Source organism: Drosophila tropicalis, unplaced genomic scaffold, assembly GCF_018151085.1.
Source record: "Drosophila tropicalis isolate 14030-0801.00 unplaced genomic scaffold, ASM1815108v1 contig_867, whole genome shotgun sequence".
Classification (NCBI taxonomy): domain Eukaryota; kingdom Metazoa; phylum Arthropoda; class Insecta; order Diptera; family Drosophilidae; genus Drosophila; species Drosophila tropicalis.
Genome location: NW_027173362.1, coordinates 2,854,549 through 2,876,784, shown reverse-complemented (window position 1 = coordinate 2,876,784; position 22,236 = coordinate 2,854,549). Strand labels below are relative to the sequence as shown.

The following is a 22,236-nucleotide window of genomic DNA, read 5'->3' as shown; positions in this document are numbered from 1 at the left end:
AAGCTCATATATATATAGACAAATAATATATTTAACTCAGAATTCGTATAATAAATTTGGATTGTAATTAATTTATTTTAAATTTTATTATGAAGAAATCGACATTACACCGAATATATCGATTACTTATCGATAGCACCAAATGCCGATACCCGATATCGAGAATACAGACTCGATATGCGCTAAAAGACTCGCAATGAGTTAATAACAATAATAAATAATCTTCAGAATTCGAAGATATACAAATATTATAATTAATAAAAGAGGTGCAAGTGAAAGATCTCTCACTGCTTAGTGCTGCTAAGACGAACGGTAACTCATTGGAGATTGTACATATAGTGAATAGTGAAAAACCCAAAGGAGACTAAACATGGCCTACAACGACAACATCAACAACGAAAACGTTTGATGTCAACTTTACCAAGGTGAGGCGAGAAAGATGAGAGCGAGGTCAACTGCATCCATGTGTTGGTCTTCTCGTCCATTTCCACTAACCTACTACTGTTTAAACTCTAACTTTAAACTCTAACTAACAAGTTTCACAGTTATCCCTCGTATTCCACCCATCCTACTAGATAGACAAAAGCCTCTTCTTCTTCGTCTTTTTTTCGCTTCTCTCTTTCAAGATCAAGATCATATTTTTGGGATAACAACTGCTGTCACCGGGCTATATATAGATATTCAATTTCTTCATATACTGGATGCATCTGGCATTCGGTTTAGGTTGATGAAGGGTGCACGCAAACTATTCGGGAAATAGCCTCTTATTATAAAGAATATAAAAAGAAAACTTCCGCCTATTTATTTAGGCCAAACTGCCTCCATTTCCATATAATTTGCGTGCCTTGGACTATTTTGGTGACTCGCGGCTAACGCTTCTCTCACCTGTATATATGTACATATGTAGGAGTGTATGTTGGCGTGTGTGTGTGTTGGTACGACAAACAGGTTTCGTTGTGTTGTATAAGGAAAAAATAAATAAAATATTTTTGCACCTTTGCTTTTGTCAACAATTTACGCTTCAACTTGACCTTTGCCAGTTCTCCCCCAACAGTTTTTCACTCTTCCAGTCATTCCATACGCTACACCTTAGAGTTAACCCCGTCTCGCTGCTTGGTTAGCAACAGTCAAGAGAAGCCATCTGTTCGAACAGATATTTCAGATACTATATATGCATATATTCTTAATCAGCGTGATGTACATCATTGATGAATATTGTTTAAAGAATATCTAAGTCTGAAATCATCGACCTTTGCTTAAACTTACATGTTTGTACTTACATATGTATGTCTATAGCTTAAGCCAAATTAAAATTTTAATAAATGAAGGGACCAAAAATAAATATGTCTTAGAAGAAATTAAGAAGGACTTAAATCCAATTATTTAAAGATAAACATCTCCCTGCCAACAACAATGACATTGACCCAGCCAAATCCCTCCCACCTTCTCCTGTTCACCCAAAGTGGGTTCTGATCAATATTAAAGGAGTTCAACCCTTTTGAACACTTGTCTGTGTTCCAAGCTGTCCTCTCTTTCTTCTGGCTAACCACTGTGACCCTGCATTTAATCCCAAGATGAAATAGCGTCACAGTTCGCTGCACGGTTGTGTTTGGTCTAAATTTTTTTTTTTTTGTGTTGTCGGTTAGTCGAAACTAGAGTCACTGCGACGGCGCTCTGTGAGGAGTGTGCGCGAGTGGATTCTATATACATATGTATGTATGTACATATGTGTGTTCCAATTCAGTTTATATTATTGTAGTATTATTTTGCTTTTAGTAAGCGGCAAACATTGAGAGCGTACGCATTTCTCACTCTAGAACGCGGCTTTTACCGGCAACAACGACAACGTCGACGACTATACATCTGACATCATTCTGAATGGTCTGTCTATAGGGTGTGCAAGTGTGTGCGAGTGTGTGGTTGTGTGAATGGTGACCGATACGTTTATCAATTCATATTGAAATTGAATTTTTAACCAGCAGCTGCTAACCGCCATATGTATATGTAGACAGTATTATTGACCCAATAACGTTGCTCGTATTCGTGTTCTTCGTTCTCCGTATTCAGCTACCGGGTTATTTTTGCTTTCCGTCGGTTTCAAACATTATGTCTTGTTGGCCCCAAAAGACGCATGCGTGCCGACATTATAAGACGGAGGAGAGGAAAGCATCGTCTATCTGAGAGCGAGGCGAACGATCGCTCGAGTTTCCATAGAAAAAAATACAAGTGACGCGCAAAGGATTGACAATATTCCACAATTTAGTCATGTATTCGGCGGGTAAATCAAACTAACAAATAACAATTTGTCGATTTATGTATCGTTGCGATCACCCAATTTACCTCTTGCTTTTTCGGTTTTTTGCATGAAGTCATCATCATCATCATCATCATCATCAATTATCATTATCATCATCATCATCGTCATGATCATGATCATGTTATGGTGGTCTCTATATCGCCGGAAACTGATCATCAAACACCCCAAACTCACTTAGTCACTCATAACACCCCGTCCCCTTACAAAACCGCCTCCCTCTCAATTATATAATTGACCGCATTTAAATGACCTCACAAAAAATGTGCCATTGTACGTATTTATTTTCGACTTTGATATCAGTATTAGCCACTTTTTATTCCCTTCCCTACACTCACCAAGAGTGAGTGTATGTATGTATGTGTGTTCTAATGATAAGTTTACCCGTAAACGAAATTCCCTAATCATCATAATCTAGGGTTGGTAGCGGCAAAACGTATCAATTAAACTTATCAGCCAATTAATATACATAAATAGATAGCTGGCAATATAGTTTCATTAACATCTTACTTGGAAACTCATACTTTCATTTAGAATCCTGAAAATTCATTGTCCTTTCTTTTGGGTTGCGTTGCACATTATTTTCATTATTCGCTTTCGTATTAAGCACCTGTAAATTGTTTATCCTTTGTATGTACATGTGTGAATATTCCTGGACTAATGTGACTTATCCCACCCTTTGCAGTCCGCACACACGACTACGATTATCCAGAATCGGAGATGGACGAGCGGGAGAGCCTATATTTTGATACAATATCGCTGGCCGATTCGGAGGCAGCTGCGGTGGCAGCAGCGCATCGTAAATCGCTCTCACAATCAAGGAATACTATCTATCATTCGGCTGTCGATTTGGCCGGCGATGGTGAAACAAGGAATAGCATGCGTTTGGGCAACAGCGTCGGTTGGCAATATCAGCAACCTGGTTATAGGCAATCAACAGCACTGGAGCATTTAAATGGCAATGGGCATGGCAATGGCAATGGAGCGGGAGGAGGTATGGATCAGACAGATGCTGCAATAGCGGCCCAAATGCACATGCTTGGCATACAAAACGGACGCACACATTTACCCACTGGGCTGGGTCTGGGTGTTGCTGGAGGAGGAGCAGTTAGCGGTGCAGCCGGCGCACGACCCGGCGTAGGAGGACCGGGCGACGATGAGGTCTCTAGATGTCTCTTAAGACAAAGTAGCACAGTTTCGCATAAAGATAAGAAATTGCCAATTACATACTCCCAGTGGAAATTGAGGGTAAACAAACCACCAACAACTCTACAGTCAACATAAATCCAAAGTGATATGAGAGATTGATCCCTCCACAAAAACAAAAAAAAAAAACTCAAAAATTAAAAAGGATCAAAATTGATCAGACTAGATCAGATCAGATCCAAATCAAGCACCACTAAGCAACAATAACTTTCTCTCTCTCTCTCTCTCTGTACCTTTCTACTGCTATTTCTCTGCCTACATCTGTGCTCTCTCTCTCTCTCTTTCTCATGCACGCGCTTCTCTTTTGTTGATCGCACTACGCCAGCGTTCTACAAGATCGCTAAAAAAAAAAAAAAATAAATAATAAAGTTTGCTTGGCCTTCGGCTGGCTTTGCATCGCAGCACCCAAAATGCACGCATATACAATATATCTTCTTACTTTTCTATCTCTATCTTTCTCTGTCAAATCTCAAATTGGTTCTCCCTACTCTTTCTCTCTCCCTCTCTCTTACTTTACACACTCTAATTTTTCTGTTCTGTTCTTTCTTTCTTTTTTTCTCTTCTCTTATTTCTTTGACTATAGTTTGCTTGCGGGAATGGGTAATGGCAATTTTTTAGCATTAAATTTTATAAGTAAAAACTCTATCTACATAAATAATTATTCATTCAATATTTCCTTCGCCCCTATATCTACTATACATAAATACATCAATATTAGTTTTAAATCATATTTATACAAAAGAAACCCCTCAAACCCTTAGTCTAAAGTCCATAGTAGATTGATTTCATTTGGTTAGATGCCTCATGGGCACAATTGGATATGTATATACATATATGTACATATGTACATAAATAGGGAAAAACGTATTGTAAACATCATCATATTAAGTCCGACTTACTTGTAATCCATTTTCTGGGGCATCAGACCCATATCGAATATGAATTCTCAGAAGCAGTTTCCATTCATCCATTTGTTTGTGCTCCGTCTCAAATGTTTCTGTTTTTTCGCTTTACTCCAAACATTTTTGTTGATATCAGGTTTTACTAAAAATCATACATTTCGGTTTTATTTTATTTTATTCCGGCTACCCCAAGCAGTAGGACGCAACAATCAGTCAGTTGCTGAACGTATCTCTTAGAACAAAGGGGTTTGGTTTTTCTTCCACTGAGAGTGTTCCATGTTTAGGAGATTCATTCTAAATGTTGCCCGTTCACTGGGAGAGGCTGAAAGCCAAGATAAGTCAGATAAGGTGAAGAAGAATAAGATTAAAGAAATTGTGCACCCACACGTCGCTTTTCTATCAAAAATTTCTTAGTTGCAAAAACATTTTAACATATTTATTTATTTATATATATATACATATACGTTCGTTCATTCATTCATACATATCAACATGTGAATACTTTTATTTTCCACAATCTTGTATATTGATGATTCATCTTAAAATATCTCTAAATCATTCAGAATCTCTGTATTGCTCTCTTTCACGCTCTCGTTTTTTCTTTAATTTTTTTGGTTCTTCTTCGGTTCTTCGGCATATGTAATCTAATTTCAATTTTATTCTTCCTCTCTGTGTGTATATTAGACCTATCGACGCTTCAATGATGGCAAACGCAGCGTGGACTTTGTGCTCGCCTACAATGGAGAAGATCTAGTCGAGGAACATCGACGAAAACGTGAGATTTTCGAGGCAAATCTTCAACGCGAAGGTCTGGAATTGGAACACTATGTTGGACAACGTGTACACTTTATAAAGCTGCATGCCCCACCTCAAGTTCTATATCGTTATGCGGAAATTCTGAAAATCAAATTACCATTGAGGCCCATACCGGGGCAGGAGCAAATTGTGGAAGAGTCTGAGCATGAATTCAAATCTTGTCTGACTCGCATGTGTCGCAGCCTGTTCAGTTCGGTGCAATTGAATACGGCTCTGTTTCCGGAGCGGGAGGCACGCATCCACTTGGAATTCTCACAGAAATATTTGGAACTCTATGACACGGAGCATCCAAATTTCTTCGATGCCAGCACTAGATATTCGATTATCAATTTTATACTCCAGCGACAACATTTTGTTGAGGGCGAAGAAACGGCTGACAATTTAGGCGTTGAGAAGCTGATACAGGATGGCATCTACACCTGTGCCTATACACTGCACGATGTGAGTGAAGAATTTTTTGGGAGTTATGCAATTTTATTTAATCTACCAAAATTTTGCACACTAATCTCTTACAGAAAGAAGAACGTGATCGGCTTCTTAAAGAGTGGGCCAACATTGGCAAATGGAAGAAGTGAGTAATTGACAGCATTTATCTCTTAAATGCGAATCTTACTTATATGATCTGTATCTTGCAGTCTGCAGCCATTGGATCATGTTAAGGACTATTTTGGTGCCAAGGTGGCTCTATATTTTGCATGGCTTGGCTTTTACACACAGATGCTAATACCAGTTAGCATTTTTGGTATCATATGCTTTATTTATGGCTTCATCACGTGGAACAGTGATCCGATAAGTCGCGATATATGCAACGACAATGGCACCACAATCATGTGTCCGCAATGCGATCGAAGCTGTGACTACTGGAAGCTAAGCGAGACATGCACATCATCGAAATTTAATTACCTAATCGACAACAGTATGACTGTGGTCTTTGCCTTCGTTATGGCCATTTGGGCGGTGGTTTATTTGGAGTTCTGGAAACGCTATTCAGCCGGCCTGGTGCATCGTTGGGGTCTCACCGGTTTCAATCACAATGTTGAGCATCCGCGTCCACAATACTTAGCCAAAATATCACGTTCAAAGAAAATCGCTCAAAAGGCATCGGCTCAAGGTGGTGTTTCTAGTGCTCTTGATCCTGATGTGCCGTTTTGGAGTATTAAATTTTTGCCAAATTTCACTAGCTACAGCATTATGGTGTTGTTTGTAAGTAGAAACATTAGGAAGATGCAGACAAATAGATCAATTGATTAATGTAACTTGCCATCTATTTTTTATAGATCTCCATTTCAATCATTGCAATAGCAGCCATCATTATCTATCGCATGGCACAACGGGCTTCAAGTAGTATTCTGGGTAGTGAAAACTCAATGACCTACAAAGTTATGGTCCTACCCATGACAGCTGGCATTATAGACTTGGTTGTGATCTCTATACTTGATTTGGTCTACTCGAAATTGGCCGTAAAGCTGACCAATTATGAGTACTGTCGCACTCAAACCGAATACGATGAGAGTCTCACAATTAAGTACTATGTGTTCCAGTTTGTCAACTACTATTCGTCCTTATTCTATATAGCATTTCTCAAGGGTAAATTTGTTGGCTACCCAGCCAAATATAATACGGTGCTTGGATTCCGTCAGGAAGAATGCAATCCCGGTGGCTGCCTCATGGAACTGTGCATGCAATTGGTAATCATAATGGTTGGCAAACAGATTGTTAATGCCATTATCGAAATGCTTGTACCATATCTAATGCGTACGATCAAGAGGTATATTCAGCATTATAATTGGTATAGACGCCAGCATGAAGATGAGCCAAGATTGGTGCCCTGTAATCAATTCACAGAGGATTACAATTTACTGCCTATGGAGAATGACTCCCTCTATGCAGAATATTTGGAAATGGGTGAGTTACTTTTTTATGAGTTAGATTCTATTGGCAATGGCTAACTTTTCTTCCCCTCTTAGTGGTTCAATATGGTTTTATTATACTGTTCAGTTTGGCTTTTCCACTGGCTCCGTTGCTGGCCCTGATAAACAATGCAATTGAGGTGCGTCTGGATGCCATTAAGATGCTTCGTTTCTTCCGCCGACCAGTAGGAATGCGTGCCCGTGATATTGGCGTGTGGCACAATATTATGACTGTGGTCACTCGCATCGCAGTGGCCTCCAGTGTGAGTAGTAAAACTTCAATCGAGTATATCTTCCTGTTGTCTAATCTATTTGTTTCCCTTTTTTATTGTAGGCCATGATTATAGCATTTAGTACGAATTTGATACCAAAACTTGTCTATAAACACTCAACGGGAGATCATGAGCTAAATAATTATCTAAACTTCACTTTGGCCTACTTTAATACCCAGAATTTCCAAAGTCCGCCGACTTCGACTAGCAGTCAATATGCGAATATTACCGAATGTCGTTACACCGAATTCCGTAATCCTCATTGGGACGAGCATCCCTATAAGCGTCCCATGATCTACTGGAAAATACTCACAATTCGCTTGACCTTCATTGTTGTCTATCAGGTGAAAAGTTGCTTCTTGAATTTCATTTAACCGCTTGAAACTAATATCACAATTTCACTTCATTCCCATTGCAGAACATCATCAGCATGTTGCAGGGCATTCTACGCTGGGCCGTACCAGATGTCTCTGGCCGCCTACTTAAACGTATTCAACGTGAGAATTTCTTGCTACGCGAGCACATTATTGAATATGAGAAACATCAGGCTCAGGCCCAGCTTCAGGTCCAGATACCGACCACAAAAGAGTCAGAGTCTGCGCTACATCAACGCCAACAAAGACGTAACGATGGTGCGGGAGATGATGCCACCTCATATGTGTAAAACAACAAATGAAACCCACCCACATCTAAAAGGAACCCAACCGAATCAAACTCGCATTCAATCTTCCTACTTCATATGCCTAAATTGCTTGGCCAGCAATAGCTAGATTTATAAGATCAAGTGCATTTTAGTTTAAGTCCAACAACGGCGAGTTATCGATTGAAACCAGCAATCTTGGCGGAGGGGGACTTTCGATTAAGGGTGGACAACAACAGCAAGAACAACAACCAAAAGAAATCTACAACACTTGTTCATATTTTTAGATGTATTTACGATTAGAACGAGTCGAGATCCAGTCAATGCGATCTCTAATGATAACTCTATATACATAAGTATATGTATATGGAAAATGAAAGCCATAATTCATACCAACTTTGTATTTTATGTTGTCTTACCGGATTTGGTATATATGTATGTATATGTAAAGGCAATATGCATCTGTTTTGCTTTAGCTGATTTGCTATTTATACTATAACACATAGTAATTGTTCATGTTGTTGCGCTCCATCGTACTTAAGATGAGATATTGTAAATGCTTTGTTGTTGTTTTTTGTTTCGTCTTTCAAAGTGATTGCTCAAGGAAAAGCCACAACATACAAAAAAAAAAAAAAAAAAAAAAACAAAACACGAAGATAGAAACGATAAAGAATGTTATAGTCGATCTTACAGTATATTTTTGTATATTTGTGCAAAGAGATGTTAAGTTTAGATTCCGTTTGCTAATACAATACAATACAAATTATTTATTTTAAAATAAACCAGAATTAAGTGACTAAGTATGCCAAATTTGATACAAAAACCAAGAAAAACAAAAAATACACCAGAATTCAAACGATGTTTATATATCCAATGCAAAACTAGTCAAAATATTCGATAAACTATATACCTTAGAACCATCTAGGTAAAAGTTTCCAAACAGAATTGGATTCGAACAAAATCAAAAGGTTTGCAAAGGAAAACAAAAGAAACCTGTTACGCTGCCTCGACACGAGTTCGCTTCAGTCAGATCCTATAAACTGAACTGTTGAATTTTCAAATTGATCTATTCTGACTTAAATATCAAGTTGCATTTATGTATAGGATACATTTTTTTTTTTGTTTCTTTGTGTGTGCGTAAAAAAAGAGAAACTGTATAGAAATTTAGCTAGATATTGATGAGATTGATTTGGTTATCGAAACAAAGGATAATGGATAGGTTTCCCCACACAAAACGAATGTCCTGACAGGCACACATACATTGAAATAAAAAGCGAGTAATTCAAGATCGAGATAAATGGATTAACCATTTCACCGTAGACTCTCTCACTCTATTATCGTTCGAATCATTCAGCACAGAAATCAAACATATGTATGTATGTGCTAGTACAAGTCCACTTTTAAAGTGCATTACCAACCAGTAACATTTAATACATATATAGGAAGATAATGATGGGTATTCAGAATTTGTACCTTTGGTTTTTGGGGTACACATTACAATTAAACACTAAGAAACAATCCAACGTACCTTACCACAAACACACACACAGAGAGAGAGATACACCCACATATAAAAGATACAATCAATTGTTTTTGTTGCCAAGCACAAATACACATACACACACAAACACACACATTGAATATAAAATATATTTTATACAAAATGAAACTCTTAACAAAATGCTACTTATTAATAGTGAATTGTTGTTTTGATAAACATATTTATATGTACAAAAAGTAAGAAAATATAAATCTATATACATACATATATGTATGTATGTATGTACATATGTATGTACGATTATGATTACGATTACGTTAGAGATTAATAAACCATTGTGTTGTGGCAAATCGAAAACTAAAATAGTAGAAAACAAAAAACAAATAAAAAATATAACCATGTGCAAAAACAAAAAAGGAAAAAGAAATTTAAAAAAATTATATATATATGTGTATATTGGGGAATGTATTTTCTAAATTCAGGTCTTCAAATATTTATAATATGCTTTTGTTTCTCCGAAAAAAAAAAAAAAAAACTTCCAAAATGAAAGCACACAATTTATATATAAATATTCCTGATCATTCAGAGTAATTAAATTAATGCGAAATTGTTTAATATTATGGTTAACGATTGTTTTTAGAATTAAAATTTCTATATAACTGATACATTGAGTTTTTGATCATTTAACTGAATTGCCATATAGACATTTGGTTGCCTGAGGTCAGGGCAAGAACCGGAAATGAAATTATGAAATTTCATTACACAACTTTGGCCATAGCAAATCAATTGGAAGAATGCACAACACAAACGGAGGAGCCAACCGAGACCAATTGAGGCATAACCAGAGCGTCGAGAGATCGACAACGACAACGAGATCGAGATCGAGATCGAGATCGAGGTGGCTTGCTAATCTAATCTGTTTTAGAAATAAATTGAAATGCATTTGCCACCCAAGTCCGATTCTAGCTCTTGCTTCTCCCACCTCCATCTCTATTACCTCACGTGAAGCAACAATTGTTTTTACCAGCAGCTACAACAAGTGTGGGGCTCATTTGTCGGCTTAGTTTCAAATCTGTCGCGCATATCGGTGAGCGGTTCAACGCTTGAATGAGATCCGTAGATAATACCTTCATATTGTATATTTGTATGTATGTACATATATTTTGCATAAGTCATACAAGTCAACCTAAATCTTGTTTGTTCCACAACACAAAATAGGAACAGAGAACCCTTACCGAGAAAAAAACAAAATGTGTGAGGTGAGTCTACAAAATGTGGCGAAAGCTTTTGCATCATTTAGCTGTCATTAAGCGGAATTACTTGCAAGTAGGTGAGGGTGAGGGTGAGTTGAGATATAGATACCAACTAAGGGGGACAGTAAATCAGAGTTTCAGTTTCATCCCATAGATTGTGATTACGTCCAATCGTATAAACTATAAGTTACTAATGAGTTAATAGATGTGAAAATTGTGAAAGAACATTGGATTATTATCTGTGCTAATGATCGTGGTCTATTCTTAATTTTATATTCTCTCATTGAGATCAAGCCCAAACATATCAAAGAGTTGTCCAAGGAGGAGCGCCAAAAATTCTTTGACTCATTCGACTTGGTACTTTGCGATTGTGACGGAGTGGTTTGGCATCCCTTTCGTGACTTTATACCCGGATCTGCCATGGCCATAGATCAATTGCAGCGTTTGCATCGCAAGAAGTTGACATTTGTTACCAATAATAGTGTCAGCTCATTGGAGGAGCATCTGGAGAAGTTCGCCAAACAGGGCCAATTGAATATAACAAAAGTGAGTTTTTAATGGAAAATGTTTATCCATGTTTTCTTTTTCAATTAAAAATTTGTTTTCTCTGTCGTCGTCTTTAGAATCAAATTGTGCATCCAGCTCAGACCATATGCGATCATCTGAGGAAGATACAATTTAAGGGTCTTATCTACTGCCTGGCCACGCCACCATTTAGACAGCTACTCATTGAGGCAGGTTTCCAGTTAACCCAGGATTCGGTAAGTTTTCACCCAAACTCGTAGTGGGCATACATATGTTTGAGAGGAATCGTCCACAGATGTCAACTGGTGCCAAGGCCATTGAGAGTGTGCGTGATCTACACGAAGCCATCTACGGTGGTCCCGCAGTCCAGGCTGTCATCATTGATGTGGATTTTAATCTCTCGGCAGCCAAAATAATGCGTGCCCAAGTCCAATTGCAGAATCCGGAATGTATGTTCCTGGCTGGAGCTGCAGATGCTCGTATTCCCTTTGGTCGCGGGGAAATAATCGGACCGGGAGCATTCATTGATCTTGTGGCCCAGGCCAGTGGTCGTCAGCCCCTGGTACTAGGCAAGCCTGGTGAGGCATTGGGACAATTAATGCTGCAGCGGCACAGGGAAACACCAGCACATCGGGTTCTCTTTGTGGGTGATAGTCTGGCCAGTGATGTAGCCTTTGGCCATGCCAATGGCTATCAAACATTATTGGTAATGACAGCCGGCAAAAGCGAAATGGAAAAGCGCTTGAAGGATCTGCCAAAGGATCACAGCGAAATGCCAGACTATGTTGTCGATTGCCTCGGAGATTTGCTCATCGAGTAATCTCAAATACTTGAAATTCAAAGACCCTTTTACAGCAGTCTTATCCTACATTAGTGACAATTTAGATATTGTGATTACATATATTTTGGATCAGTTTGATCAATTGTAAACAATATATACATACATAAATACGAATATTCTGGACAAGATATAGGATAGTATTATGTTTATACGCCATCTAGACATGTGACTTAATGGATTCGCCATCAAACAACTGAACCAAATCCGCCACACTGTCGGCATAATAGTCGGGCAATAGCTCCGGATGTTTCTCAGACTGCAACTGTTGCAAAGTACATCCGCCCGATAGAACTAGCAATGTCTGGAAGCCACAGCGGCGCCCGAAACACACATCTTGGGCCAACATATCGCCAATCATGAGCACACGACTGGGCACGGTTATCCGATGGTGCTTCATCAACATGTCGCCCAAATCACGACCAGGTTTGCCCATTGCAATAGCCTCCCGACCACTGGACTCTATTAGTATGGAGGTGAACATACCAGGGCCAATAATATTTACATCCTTGGCCACTGGCAATATCCGATCCGTGGCACCGGCAATGAGGATGCATTCGGGACGACGAAGGTATAAATGCGCTCGCATCAATTTCGGGGAACTCAAATTGAAATCCACATCGATTATAACAGCACTCACGGGTTGACGATCAAAGATGTGCTTGGCCAAACATTCATAGGTCTCCTCAATAAATTCATTTGGCTAAGAAAACAGAGAGGGCAAGAAATGTAGGAAATGATCTACATGGTCATAAGCTACTTACTCCGTCTAAAAGCTTGAAGCCCGCTGCCCGTAGAATATCCTTGAACTCTTTGGTCGCTATTATATAGATAAGGCCCTCAAATTTTATGCTGCGCAGGTAATGGACTGTAGTTTGAGCCGGATGCCATATCTGTTCTGGGGCCACCTTCATGCCCAGCCGGCCGAATCGTTTAATACATTGATCGACTGTGCGGACACTGTTATTGGTGACAAAGGTCACCTCTTTGCCGGCACGCTCCAAGGCGGCATAACCCTCAATAGCTCGTGGAACATTATGCTCCATGGACCAGAGGACGCCATCAATATCACTGTACACCCGATCAAAGGATGCTACAAAGCGTTTACGCTGATCCTCACTTAATTGCAATATATGCTGTGGTTGAGGCTGTGGCTAAAAAGGATTGCCAATTAGGTGATGTTGTGGTGCATTCCACCCACCATTCCTCGCCGTTACTTACAATGCTAGCCATGTTGTTTTGGTTCTTCTTTGGGTTATTTTCCGTCAAATTCAGATGCTACTTATCAATTGAACGTTCACTAGTCAACTAACGTCAAAGTCTGAAGTGTCGCCTATAATAAAATGGGGCGAACTTAAAACCGAAGACCACCTCCGCCTCCACCTCCACCTCCTCCTAACCCTTCTCTCACCCACCAACCAGAAAATTATAAATTATTTAGCACCTTCCCATGGTCTCGGGCCAAGTAAAAATGCTATAAACAAGAACGCTTCCCGCTTATCTCGAGTGTTACTCTCTCTCTCTATTTCTCTGTCCGTTAGACTGACTCTCTACCGCTCTCTGTATACATAAGTATGTATGTATGTATGTACATACATATGTACATACATATATCTTTTGTGGTTTTTGTAATGTTATTAGATGGATTAAGCAGGGGGCTGAGTGGTATAAGTGGGTGAAGTTGGTGGACAGCTGGGCGACTGTTTCGGGAGTGTGTGGCAAATGGTATTCCTAGAAATCATTCTTATCACAATTAGTAAGCAAAAAATCGAAAAAAGGGGCATTCCATTCATGAGGTGTCTAGCAAATAATAATATTTACAATACTCTTACTCACTTACTAACTGTAAACAAATAAATGCATATGTATGGGTATGTAGATTTGTGCGAATTATTTACCTAATCACAGTTTAATCACGTTTTGCCGTTATACCCTACTGCCTTGCTATAAGTTAATCTATAAAATTTGATAAATGTTATGTCAATCACTAAACAAATAAGTATGTACATATGTATGCTTGTACATTCATATGTAAGTATGTATGTATGTATGGACATACATATGTACATACATATATGCATTTGTGTACATACATATGTATGTACATATTTCAGCATTTCATGCAACATTCTAAACACACTGATAGAATAGAAAAGCGGAAAGGGTATAGACACTTCGTTGTAATAATCTAATTTGTGTTCTTACTTAATCGCTTGCATATAAAATAGCTGAGGATTGCAACTAGAAAAATGAGATAACAAACGTGGAAGATATGAAATATGTACACGATCTTGTAAATACATGTACATATGTATGTATGTATGTATTTATGTACATACATGTACATATGTCACTTGTAGTAGACAAAATGATATGGGAAATACATATGTACATACATATGTATGTATGTAAATTACCAAACAATTTGACATTTTTTTCACTATGTACGTATGTATGTATGTATGTATGTACATACATATGTACATATGTTTTGAAAATAGATGAGAAGTAAAGCTTTAATATTGGTAAAATTTGTAAACATAAAATGGGATACCGATCCAAAAGTGTTACGGGAGATTTTTTTTAATTCAAACAAAAAACATACATAAATACATACATAGACAGATGATTGCGTCGAAATGCTGAGGAAAACTAAATCCATCTTGATTTTTTTGTGTGAGGACTTCGGCAGCCGTTCGGTTACACGCATACGACGAGCCGAACGTGTTCGTCCCCCGGGGGATATGAGTGCCTGGCTCTGCTTTACTTCTTCCAATTTTTTTTTTTTTTTCAAATGAGAAATATATATACATATATGTATGTATGTACAATGACGACATTAGCTCGTTCGGGTGCCTTCGGGTAACCTCAGCATGAAATGCGCTGGCAGAATTTTTTTCTGTCGACGTCAGTAGTTCGGAATATGTGGCGATTTTGTCCCCGGCGACATTTGGTACTGAAGGGTATGTACATATGTACATGTACATACATACATACATATGTAGATTAAATCAGATGTTTCCCTTCTCGTTTTTTTTTTTTTTTTTTGTATACATTTTTCTCTTTTCCAATGTGTATACATACATACATACACCTGTATATGTATATGTATGTATCTACATACATACATATGTAAATACATAAATAAGTATATAAAGACCATAAGACTCGCACTTTGACTATGTACGTTTGTATGTACATATGTATATACATACATATGTATGTACAACATTTTAACGCAACAACAGCAATAATCACCGCCATTTTATCAGCAATATCAGCTAAATAATAATAATCTGCAAATGAAAAATCAATACAAAGTTTTATTTAATAATAAAAAAAATTAAAAATGAAGTCAAAAATTGTATTACGTTTTATTAACCAAATTTCTAACATTAAATGTTAATCATTAGACCTAATCAAAAACAAAATAAAATCATTGAAAATCCCGCCGAAATGTATTGTTTTATTTCCAGTCACTTCCAAGGGTTAAATTAAATCGAAAAATGACAGTGATTGGCCAAGAAGGGACGAAAGGGGAAGACAAAGAAAAAAGAGGATAACTATCGAAAAGTGCCGCCGAATTTCGCAGGTTTGTGATCTCCCAACGTAAGCACCAGTTGCTCTCTGCTTCCCAAACGCACCAGTGTGAAGTTAGTTGTTTTTTTTTTTTTAGTTTTTAGTTTAGCTACACAATTTTTGAAGGATAATAATTTATTATATGATGAATGTTTTTTTTGAAGTTTATTTAGTTTAATTTGTGGCTCAAGCTAAAATTTCATATATTCATTTATATATACACTATATACATAGAGAGTCAAATTGTGTGTTTTGGAATTGTGTTACAATAAAAAAAAAAACATAAATAAAAAAATTCTAAACGGAGCCGGGTGCCAGACGCTTGACAAAATTTAGCACCGTTATATTATATAACATATATGTACATATGTATGTATGTACATAGAGACAGAGAGAGCGAAAGAAAATACTTTACAAATCATGTGTATCATGTTTTGAGAGATTTGGTAAGTCCATAATTTACGAATATTTTTAATTTGTTGCTATTATTTCTTTTTAATTTTTTGCAGCATACATCACTTTCCTTCACCTCTGCTCTATTCTTTTTTTAATCTTCCTCTATACTTGCTTATCCGCTTTGCGTTGCATATTCTTGGCTTGGCTTTGCTTTGTATAAATGTAACGGCTCTTTCACACGAAACGAAACGAACAAAAATACGAATACGAAGAATCGAACGAAGGGGAAATCAAACATTTGTGTATGTGTGTGAACATTTTGAAGTTGAAAACATAGATTAATTTAAATCAACGGTACTTTTAACACTGGTGGCCCGCAACATAGTCAAAGGCCCTAAGAAAAAATCAAAAAAGAAACCGCGAAAGAAAAAACAAAAAAAGAACAAAAAAATCTTTAAAAAAGCACAAAAAGCATTTAAAAATTAATATTATTTATTAAACAAAAAAACCAATCAAAACAAAAACAAAAAAAAAACAAACAAAAAAATAAAAAAAAATTCGAAAAAATTTTAAAAATCTTATTTTAGCATTTAGTTAACACACAGAAATTATATTACTAAGTATTGAAAATAATTGGGCTATGTTTGCCAGCCAAGTAGCTAGCAGCAGCGATATGAAGATATTTGCCACAAATGTTGCTGCCGTTGATGCCGGCGCGATAACAGCCACCTCAGCAACATTACCACAACAACAACAGCAGCAGCAGCAGCACCAACAGCAACAACAACAACAGAGAGAGTTCCGTCAACGTTATTCAAATGGATCATCGCCCGCATCTAAAACGAATCAGGTGACTGTTAAATTTAATAAATATAATAACAATAAGACAGCAAATTTATTGCGTCAAGTGACCAAATATCATAATAACGGTAATGGCAACACTGCGGAAAATAAGAATATGCGTTCACAGCAGCAGCAGCAGCAGCAACAACAACAGCAACAAATGCATTACTCTAGCAACAATAATAACAATAACAGCAGTAGTAGCAACAACAATCATAATAATAATAGCAACAACAATGGCAGCACCACTAACAACACATTGGCAAGGAAGAAATACTATAGCCATAACAACAACAACAACAACAATAATAATAATGGCAGCAGCAGTAACAATAACAACAACAGCAGTAACAATATGCAGCATCAACAACAATCACCGCCATATTATCAGCAATATCAGCTAAATAATAATAATCTGCAAATGAAAAATCAAAATGTTGTACATCGTCAATTGACAGATTGCAAGCAGATTTCCGATAATAATAACAATAACAATAATAATATTAATAATAATAACAGTAACAACAACAACAATAGCAACAGCAATACGGCTAACAAAATGCCCAACAAAGCCGGTAAATGGCTTCACAACAACAACAACAACAAGAAACGGAATTCACTTTCCTCATCAACAGAGTCGACATCATCCTCTTATCATCGCAGTTGTTCTGAATCCTCGAACCCAACACCAACACCAACATCAACATCAGCAACAATTGCAACAGGTGCCACAACTGCGCAAGCGCCACCGCCACCAGCGACAGCAGCAGCAGAAGCACCACCACCACCACCAACAACAACAACAATAATAAAGTCAACAGACAAAGCTCCAGGAATACCAAATAATTCTAAAGCAAACACACCATCGCCAGCAGTTGGATCCTCCAACACTGAAAAACCGCAAAATGGTGGCAAGCAGCAGCCACAAACAGCTAGACAGCAGCCACTTAGCTTCTGGAAAACCAATTATCCACAGCAGCCGACGAATCAGCAAAAGGAAGTAAATCACACTGACATTGACATTAAGTTAAAACACCAAAAAAAAAAAAAAAACACTGTGTGACCAAAATTTTGTCTGGGTAGGCTTTGGAAAAACTATGAAAGACGGCAGAACATATTTTAGGGCATTCCAAGCCAAACAGTAGAAATAGACACACATACATACATACATACATTGTAAATTTTCAGTTTGCAACAATACAAGTAGAACCGGCCATTTGGCCCAATTTGTTCTATCCATTCATTGTAAAATAGTGCTTCTTGCTTAAAGTTTTTCATGGTTTTACTATATAGTTTACCTAAAAGACATGATACTTTTTGGATATTTTTCACGCAGTGTAATAATTTGGTTTTTCACACACTTTTATTTCTATACAATAATCTGTATATTTTCGAATTGCAGCAACAATTGGAGGCAGCCTTAGCCAATCAAAAGGAGGTAGCAGCAGCAGCAGCGGCAGCGCAGGAACAACAACAGCAACAGTCAACAATGGGTTATGAACACAGAAGAAATAATAGTAATAACTATCAGCAGCAACAACATTGCTATCCCTACTACTATCCACAGCCAAAGCAATTGACCATAGCATCATTTCTACAAAAAGAATTGCTTCCTGACAGCCATGGACATAGCAATGGTAATGGCAGTACAAATGGCCAAAACAACTATACACGGCAGCAGCATTTAGGGCCAGGTTATCAACACCAGCAGCAGCAGCATCCTCAACAACAGCAAAATCAGCGTTATCGTCCAACTCACTTTGCCTATCAACAGTATCAGCAACAGCATGTACACCAGCAACAGCATGGCCAGCAACACCACCAACAACAGCAGCAACATCATTTAGGTAATTCCCATTTTCGGCGTAAACATAATGGCACAAACAATGGGCAAACGAATGCCATTACTAACAAGAAGCCCCATTATGCAGCATCCAATGGAGGTGCAGTTGAAGATGGTACCGTGGGTCAGCAACAGTCTATCGAAATCCTGCCTAGCAACAATTTGAATGCATTGCATCGTCGTGTGCAAAATGGTGGCAGCAATAAAAATACATATTATTCCCATCACTATCATCCTTCCATGATTGATGGAGGGTTAAATGGCGGAAGAGGTGGATCTGGCACGACCGGGCTCCCACGAACCTCGCCCAGCTCAGAGCATCAGCATTTCTATAACCTCACCTATGTTAATGTAGATGGCACGGCCACAGGCTCCAATTCGGGAGGAATAGGAGTAAGTGGAGTAAGTGGCGTTAGCACGCCAACAACAAGCAAACCGTCTTTATTGCTAGTGAAGCCGACGATTAGCGTAACAACAGCAACTACGCCACCACCAGCAGCACCGCAGGTGCCACCAAATATGTTTGTGCCTCCACCGCCACCACAGCAGCAGCAGCCGCAACGTCCAACAGCTCTGCAGCTGACAATGATGCTACACTCGCCTATATCAATCTCATCTCCACCGGCTGCCACTGTGACACTGACTCCAAGCAACATGATAAGCTGTGCCCAATTGGACGAGGCCATTACAACAGCAGCAGCAGCAAGTCACAGTCAGTCGGGGGAGAAACCTACGGCAAATGTACCGAATTATTTACAACAACCACCGCCACCACTTCCACATCTAATCACCTCCAATAATCATCACCACCATCAGCAGCAGGCGCAAGTCTTTTTCGGATATGCCGAAACGACAACTCCAGCATCACTTCCGCCGTTACAGCCCGCCTTGCCCTTGCCATCGACTTCACCTTGTTATGGCACAGGATTGCGTTCAGTTTCCCCAGCTTCATCCACCTGCTCATTGGACCAGCATAGTAGGAATCGGTAGGAATTAAAAATTGACTGCCACTTTTACCTGTATTTATATCTTTTCTTGCTCTTCCTTGCAGATTACCGCCGCTCTCTCCTGCTCAGTTATCGCCACATTTGGCCGAAATGAATACTGCTGGAGTGCAGCATCCGTTTGGGGTGCAGGCACCTCGTCAGCTGTCAGTTGCCTATTCGCAAACGTTGGCTCCACCACATCCGCCTCCACAATTGCCCCATCATCCTCACTACTGTTCGCCACATTCCCCCGTTACAGCTGCTGCCGCCGCCGCCGCTGCTGCGGCATTGGGCGCCTCACCTACAGCTTGGTATGAACTTATTTTGCCACCAGATCGTTATCTAACGCACGCTCGTAATATGGAACTGGTAACGGAGCCAGAGCAATTGATGTGTCATTGCAAGTATGATAATCTTTCATCGGATATCTGGCAGAGATTCTGTAATGCTCAACAAACGCACAAAAAGTTTAAGCTCAAGATGCGGCTATGGCGACATCTGTTTCTTTGGATTCATGTGAGTCTACAATACCAACCAGGGAAAGCAGAATTCCAAATGTATTCGTTAATTTTTTTTTTGCTCTCTTTGCAATTAGCCCATGTTCGCCCGGTATCGAATTTGCCTGGTGGGATCGACAATAACCGGCTTTGGTACCGATTCGTCCGATATTGATATGTGTTTGCTACCCGAACATCCGCATCCAACGCCCATTTACTCCCAACATGGCCATCATTCGCATTCACATCCGAATTCACAGTGTCAACCGCACCATGAGCAAAGAGCGGAGGCTTTGATCATATTGAATCTATTTCATTCGGTACTCAAAAATGCGGGTGAGTTCTATCAGAACACCTGGGCTCTAACTGCTGCTTATGCCGCTCCTTCCATGCACCCGACAGAGGTGTTTCAAGATTTTAACCTAATCGAGGCAAGGGTGCCGATACTACGTTTCCGTGATGCCCTCAACGATATCGAAGTGGATCTGAATTATAACAATTGTGTGGGCATTAAGAATACATATCTTCTTCAGCTCTATGCCCAATGTAAGTTATCCTAATCCATTTCATTATATTTTGTAATCTTATACATTCTCTGCATTTGTGTCGGGGTACCAGTGGATTGGCGCACTCGCCCGCTGGTCGTCATTGTGAAACTCTGGGCCCAATATCATGATATTAACGATGCCAAACGAATGACCATTTCAAGTTATTCGCTAGTGTTGATGGTCATTCATTATCTTCAGCATGGATGCATTCCACATGTTCTGCCCTGCCTGCACACTCTCTATCCGGATAAGTTTCAACTGTCACAACAGGATTGTTTAGATTTGGATTTGATTGAACCGATCGAACCATATCAGACGCTCAATAAGCAGACACTCGGCGAACACTTGCTGGGATTTTTTCAATATTTTAGCCAATTTGAGTAAGTCTTTATATGCAATTTAATTTTGAAACTTCATGAAATCTCGTTGAAATGCAGTTTTCGCAACCTTGCCATCTCCATCCGAACGGGCGGCGTTCTGCCAGTCAATGCTTGTCGTCTGGCCAAAGCTCATAAAAATGATATCCATCAATGGAAGGAACTTAATATTGAGGAGCCCTTTGATCTATCCAATACGGCTCGCTCTGTCTATGATTATGCCACCTTTGAGAGGGTCAAGGCCATCTTTGTGGCTTCTGCACATCGGCTAGAGCATACCTTGGACTTGAGCTCCATATTCATGCCGATACATTACCAGCAGCAGCAACAACAACAACAGTATCACCAACATCAGCATCAAATGCCAACAAATCATGGAATACGGAATGTTGGCTCTGGAACGGGTACAACGACAGGAGGAATGGGTGGTGCAACCACAGCGGGAGTCACCGCAGCTGTTCCTAATTTAGCGGCCTAATCCAAATCTTTCTATGGCAACCCATTGATCGGGCAGCTCTATATAGTTGTAATCTTATACAAAGCTCTTCTAAAGAGTTCGGCCAAAGATTACAAGATATAACTCAATTATTTTATAGATTTGGATTGGAGGCCCGCAACAACCAACTCAAAAGAAAATATATATGTATTTATTAAGAAGCTTTAAGACCAGATGCTTCTCCTTTCGTCTTATTAGTCAAATTGTATAAATATATATATATTTTTTTTTGTAAAATCAATTCCAATTAGCAGATGCAATTTCTACTTTTTGGCATTGCACCAATTTCGAAAATTTGTTCCAATATATATTTAAAACACGTCCAAAGTTTATTTTTTTTTTCTTTTTATATTTGTAAACATCCGGGATTGGTATATCGCTCCTCTGGCATGTATAAAGAACATTTAACTCTGTACAATTAAAACCGAAATGGAATCCGTAACTAAAATATGTAGATTTTTCTTTTCTATTTTTTTTTTTTTCACATCTATTGC

At 38.7% G+C, this 22,236-nt stretch overlaps 4 protein-coding genes across 12 annotated transcripts; 3 read left to right on the top strand and 1 right to left on the bottom strand.

The window, feature by feature from the left end:
• Window positions 1-186: 186 nt before the first annotated feature.
• On the top strand, window positions 187-8,856 carry LOC137583418 (anoctamin-1). Of its 4 annotated transcripts, none has more exons than XM_068298435.1 (9): window positions 187-425; window positions 3,000-3,562; window positions 5,107-5,679; window positions 5,754-5,809; window positions 5,874-6,441; window positions 6,516-7,143; window positions 7,206-7,411; window positions 7,483-7,764; window positions 7,839-8,856. In XM_068298435.1, the coding sequence occupies exons 2-9, from the start codon at window positions 3,035-3,037 to the stop codon at window positions 8,082-8,084; spliced, it is 3,087 nt and encodes a 1,028-aa protein (XP_068154536.1). In that variant the 5' UTR covers window positions 187-425; window positions 3,000-3,034; the 3' UTR covers window positions 8,085-8,856. The 4 variants fall into 4 exon arrangements, with proteins under 4 accessions (XP_068154536.1, XP_068154537.1, XP_068154535.1 ...); XM_068298436.1 differs by lacking the exon at window positions 187-425 and adding an exon at window positions 2,068-2,278 and having other exon boundaries at window positions 3,000-3,475; XM_068298434.1 differs by lacking the exon at window positions 187-425 and adding an exon at window positions 2,068-2,278.
• A 1,770-nt stretch (window positions 8,857-10,626) lies between these two features.
• On the top strand, window positions 10,627-12,294 carry LOC137583403 (chronophin). Of its 2 annotated transcripts, none has more exons than XM_068298405.1 (5): window positions 10,627-10,709; window positions 10,780-10,820; window positions 11,103-11,360; window positions 11,438-11,575; window positions 11,635-12,294. In XM_068298405.1, exons 2-5 carry the CDS (start codon window positions 10,812-10,814, stop codon window positions 12,157-12,159), a joined length of 930 nt encoding a protein of 309 aa, XP_068154506.1. In that variant the 5' UTR covers window positions 10,627-10,709; window positions 10,780-10,811; the 3' UTR covers window positions 12,160-12,294. The 2 variants fall into 2 exon arrangements, with proteins under 2 accessions (XP_068154506.1, XP_068154507.1); XM_068298406.1 differs by having other exon boundaries at window positions 10,655-10,705.
• LOC137583402 (chronophin) lies at window positions 12,220-13,542 on the bottom strand. Its single transcript, XM_068298404.1, has 3 exons — window positions 13,399-13,542; window positions 12,942-13,331; window positions 12,220-12,880 (listed from the first exon to the last, which is right to left on the bottom strand). Exons 1-3 carry the CDS (start codon window positions 13,408-13,410, stop codon window positions 12,338-12,340), a joined length of 945 nt encoding a protein of 314 aa, XP_068154505.1. The 5' UTR covers window positions 13,411-13,542; the 3' UTR covers window positions 12,220-12,337.
• A 2,280-nt stretch (window positions 13,543-15,822) lies between these two features.
• Window positions 15,823-22,190, top strand: wisp (wispy). Of its 5 annotated transcripts, XM_068298399.1 has the most exons (8): window positions 15,824-16,202; window positions 16,266-17,995; window positions 18,398-19,824; window positions 19,890-20,340; window positions 20,420-20,657; window positions 20,724-20,867; window positions 20,940-21,249; window positions 21,307-22,190. In XM_068298399.1, the coding sequence occupies exons 2-8, from the start codon at window positions 16,793-16,795 to the stop codon at window positions 21,722-21,724; spliced, it is 4,191 nt and encodes a 1,396-aa protein (XP_068154500.1). In that variant the 5' UTR covers window positions 15,824-16,202; window positions 16,266-16,792; the 3' UTR covers window positions 21,725-22,190. The 5 variants fall into 5 exon arrangements, with proteins under 5 accessions (XP_068154502.1, XP_068154500.1, XP_068154499.1 ...); XM_068298401.1 differs by having other exon boundaries at window positions 15,823-16,202; window positions 16,266-17,002; window positions 20,420-20,867; XM_068298398.1 differs by having other exon boundaries at window positions 20,420-20,867.
• The last annotated feature ends 46 nt before the right edge of the window (window positions 22,191-22,236 follow it).

Bases quoted from the DNA above. Each gene is read 5' to 3' on its own strand.
- wisp (XM_068298398.1), top strand. From the start codon at position 16,793: ATGTTTGCCAGCCAAGTAGCTAGCAGCAGCGATATGAAGATATTTGCC. The intron at 19,825-19,889 runs GTAGGAATTAAA...TCTTCCTTGCAG, and splicing joins GACCAGCATAGTAGGAATCG to ATTACCGCCGCTCTCTCCTG. The intron at 20,868-20,939 runs GTAAGTTATCCT...TCGGGGTACCAG, and splicing joins TCTTCAGCTCTATGCCCAAT to TGGATTGGCGCACTCGCCCG.
- LOC137583403 (XM_068298405.1), top strand. The intron at 11,361-11,437 runs GTGAGTTTTTAA...CGTCGTCTTTAG, and splicing joins GCCAATTGAATATAACAAAA to AATCAAATTGTGCATCCAGC. The intron at 11,576-11,634 runs GTAAGTTTTCAC...AATCGTCCACAG, and splicing joins TCCAGTTAACCCAGGATTCG to ATGTCAACTGGTGCCAAGGC.
- LOC137583402 (XM_068298404.1), bottom strand. The intron at 12,881-12,941 runs GTAAGTAGCTTA...CTGTTTTCTTAG, and splicing joins GCTTCAAGCTTTTAGACGGA to CCAAATGAATTTATTGAGGA.
- LOC137583418 (XM_068298434.1), top strand. The intron at 3,563-5,106 runs GTAAACAAACCA...TGTGTATATTAG, and splicing joins ACTCCCAGTGGAAATTGAGG to ACCTATCGACGCTTCAATGA. The intron at 7,412-7,482 runs GTGAGTAGTAAA...TTTTTATTGTAG, and splicing joins GCATCGCAGTGGCCTCCAGT to GCCATGATTATAGCATTTAG.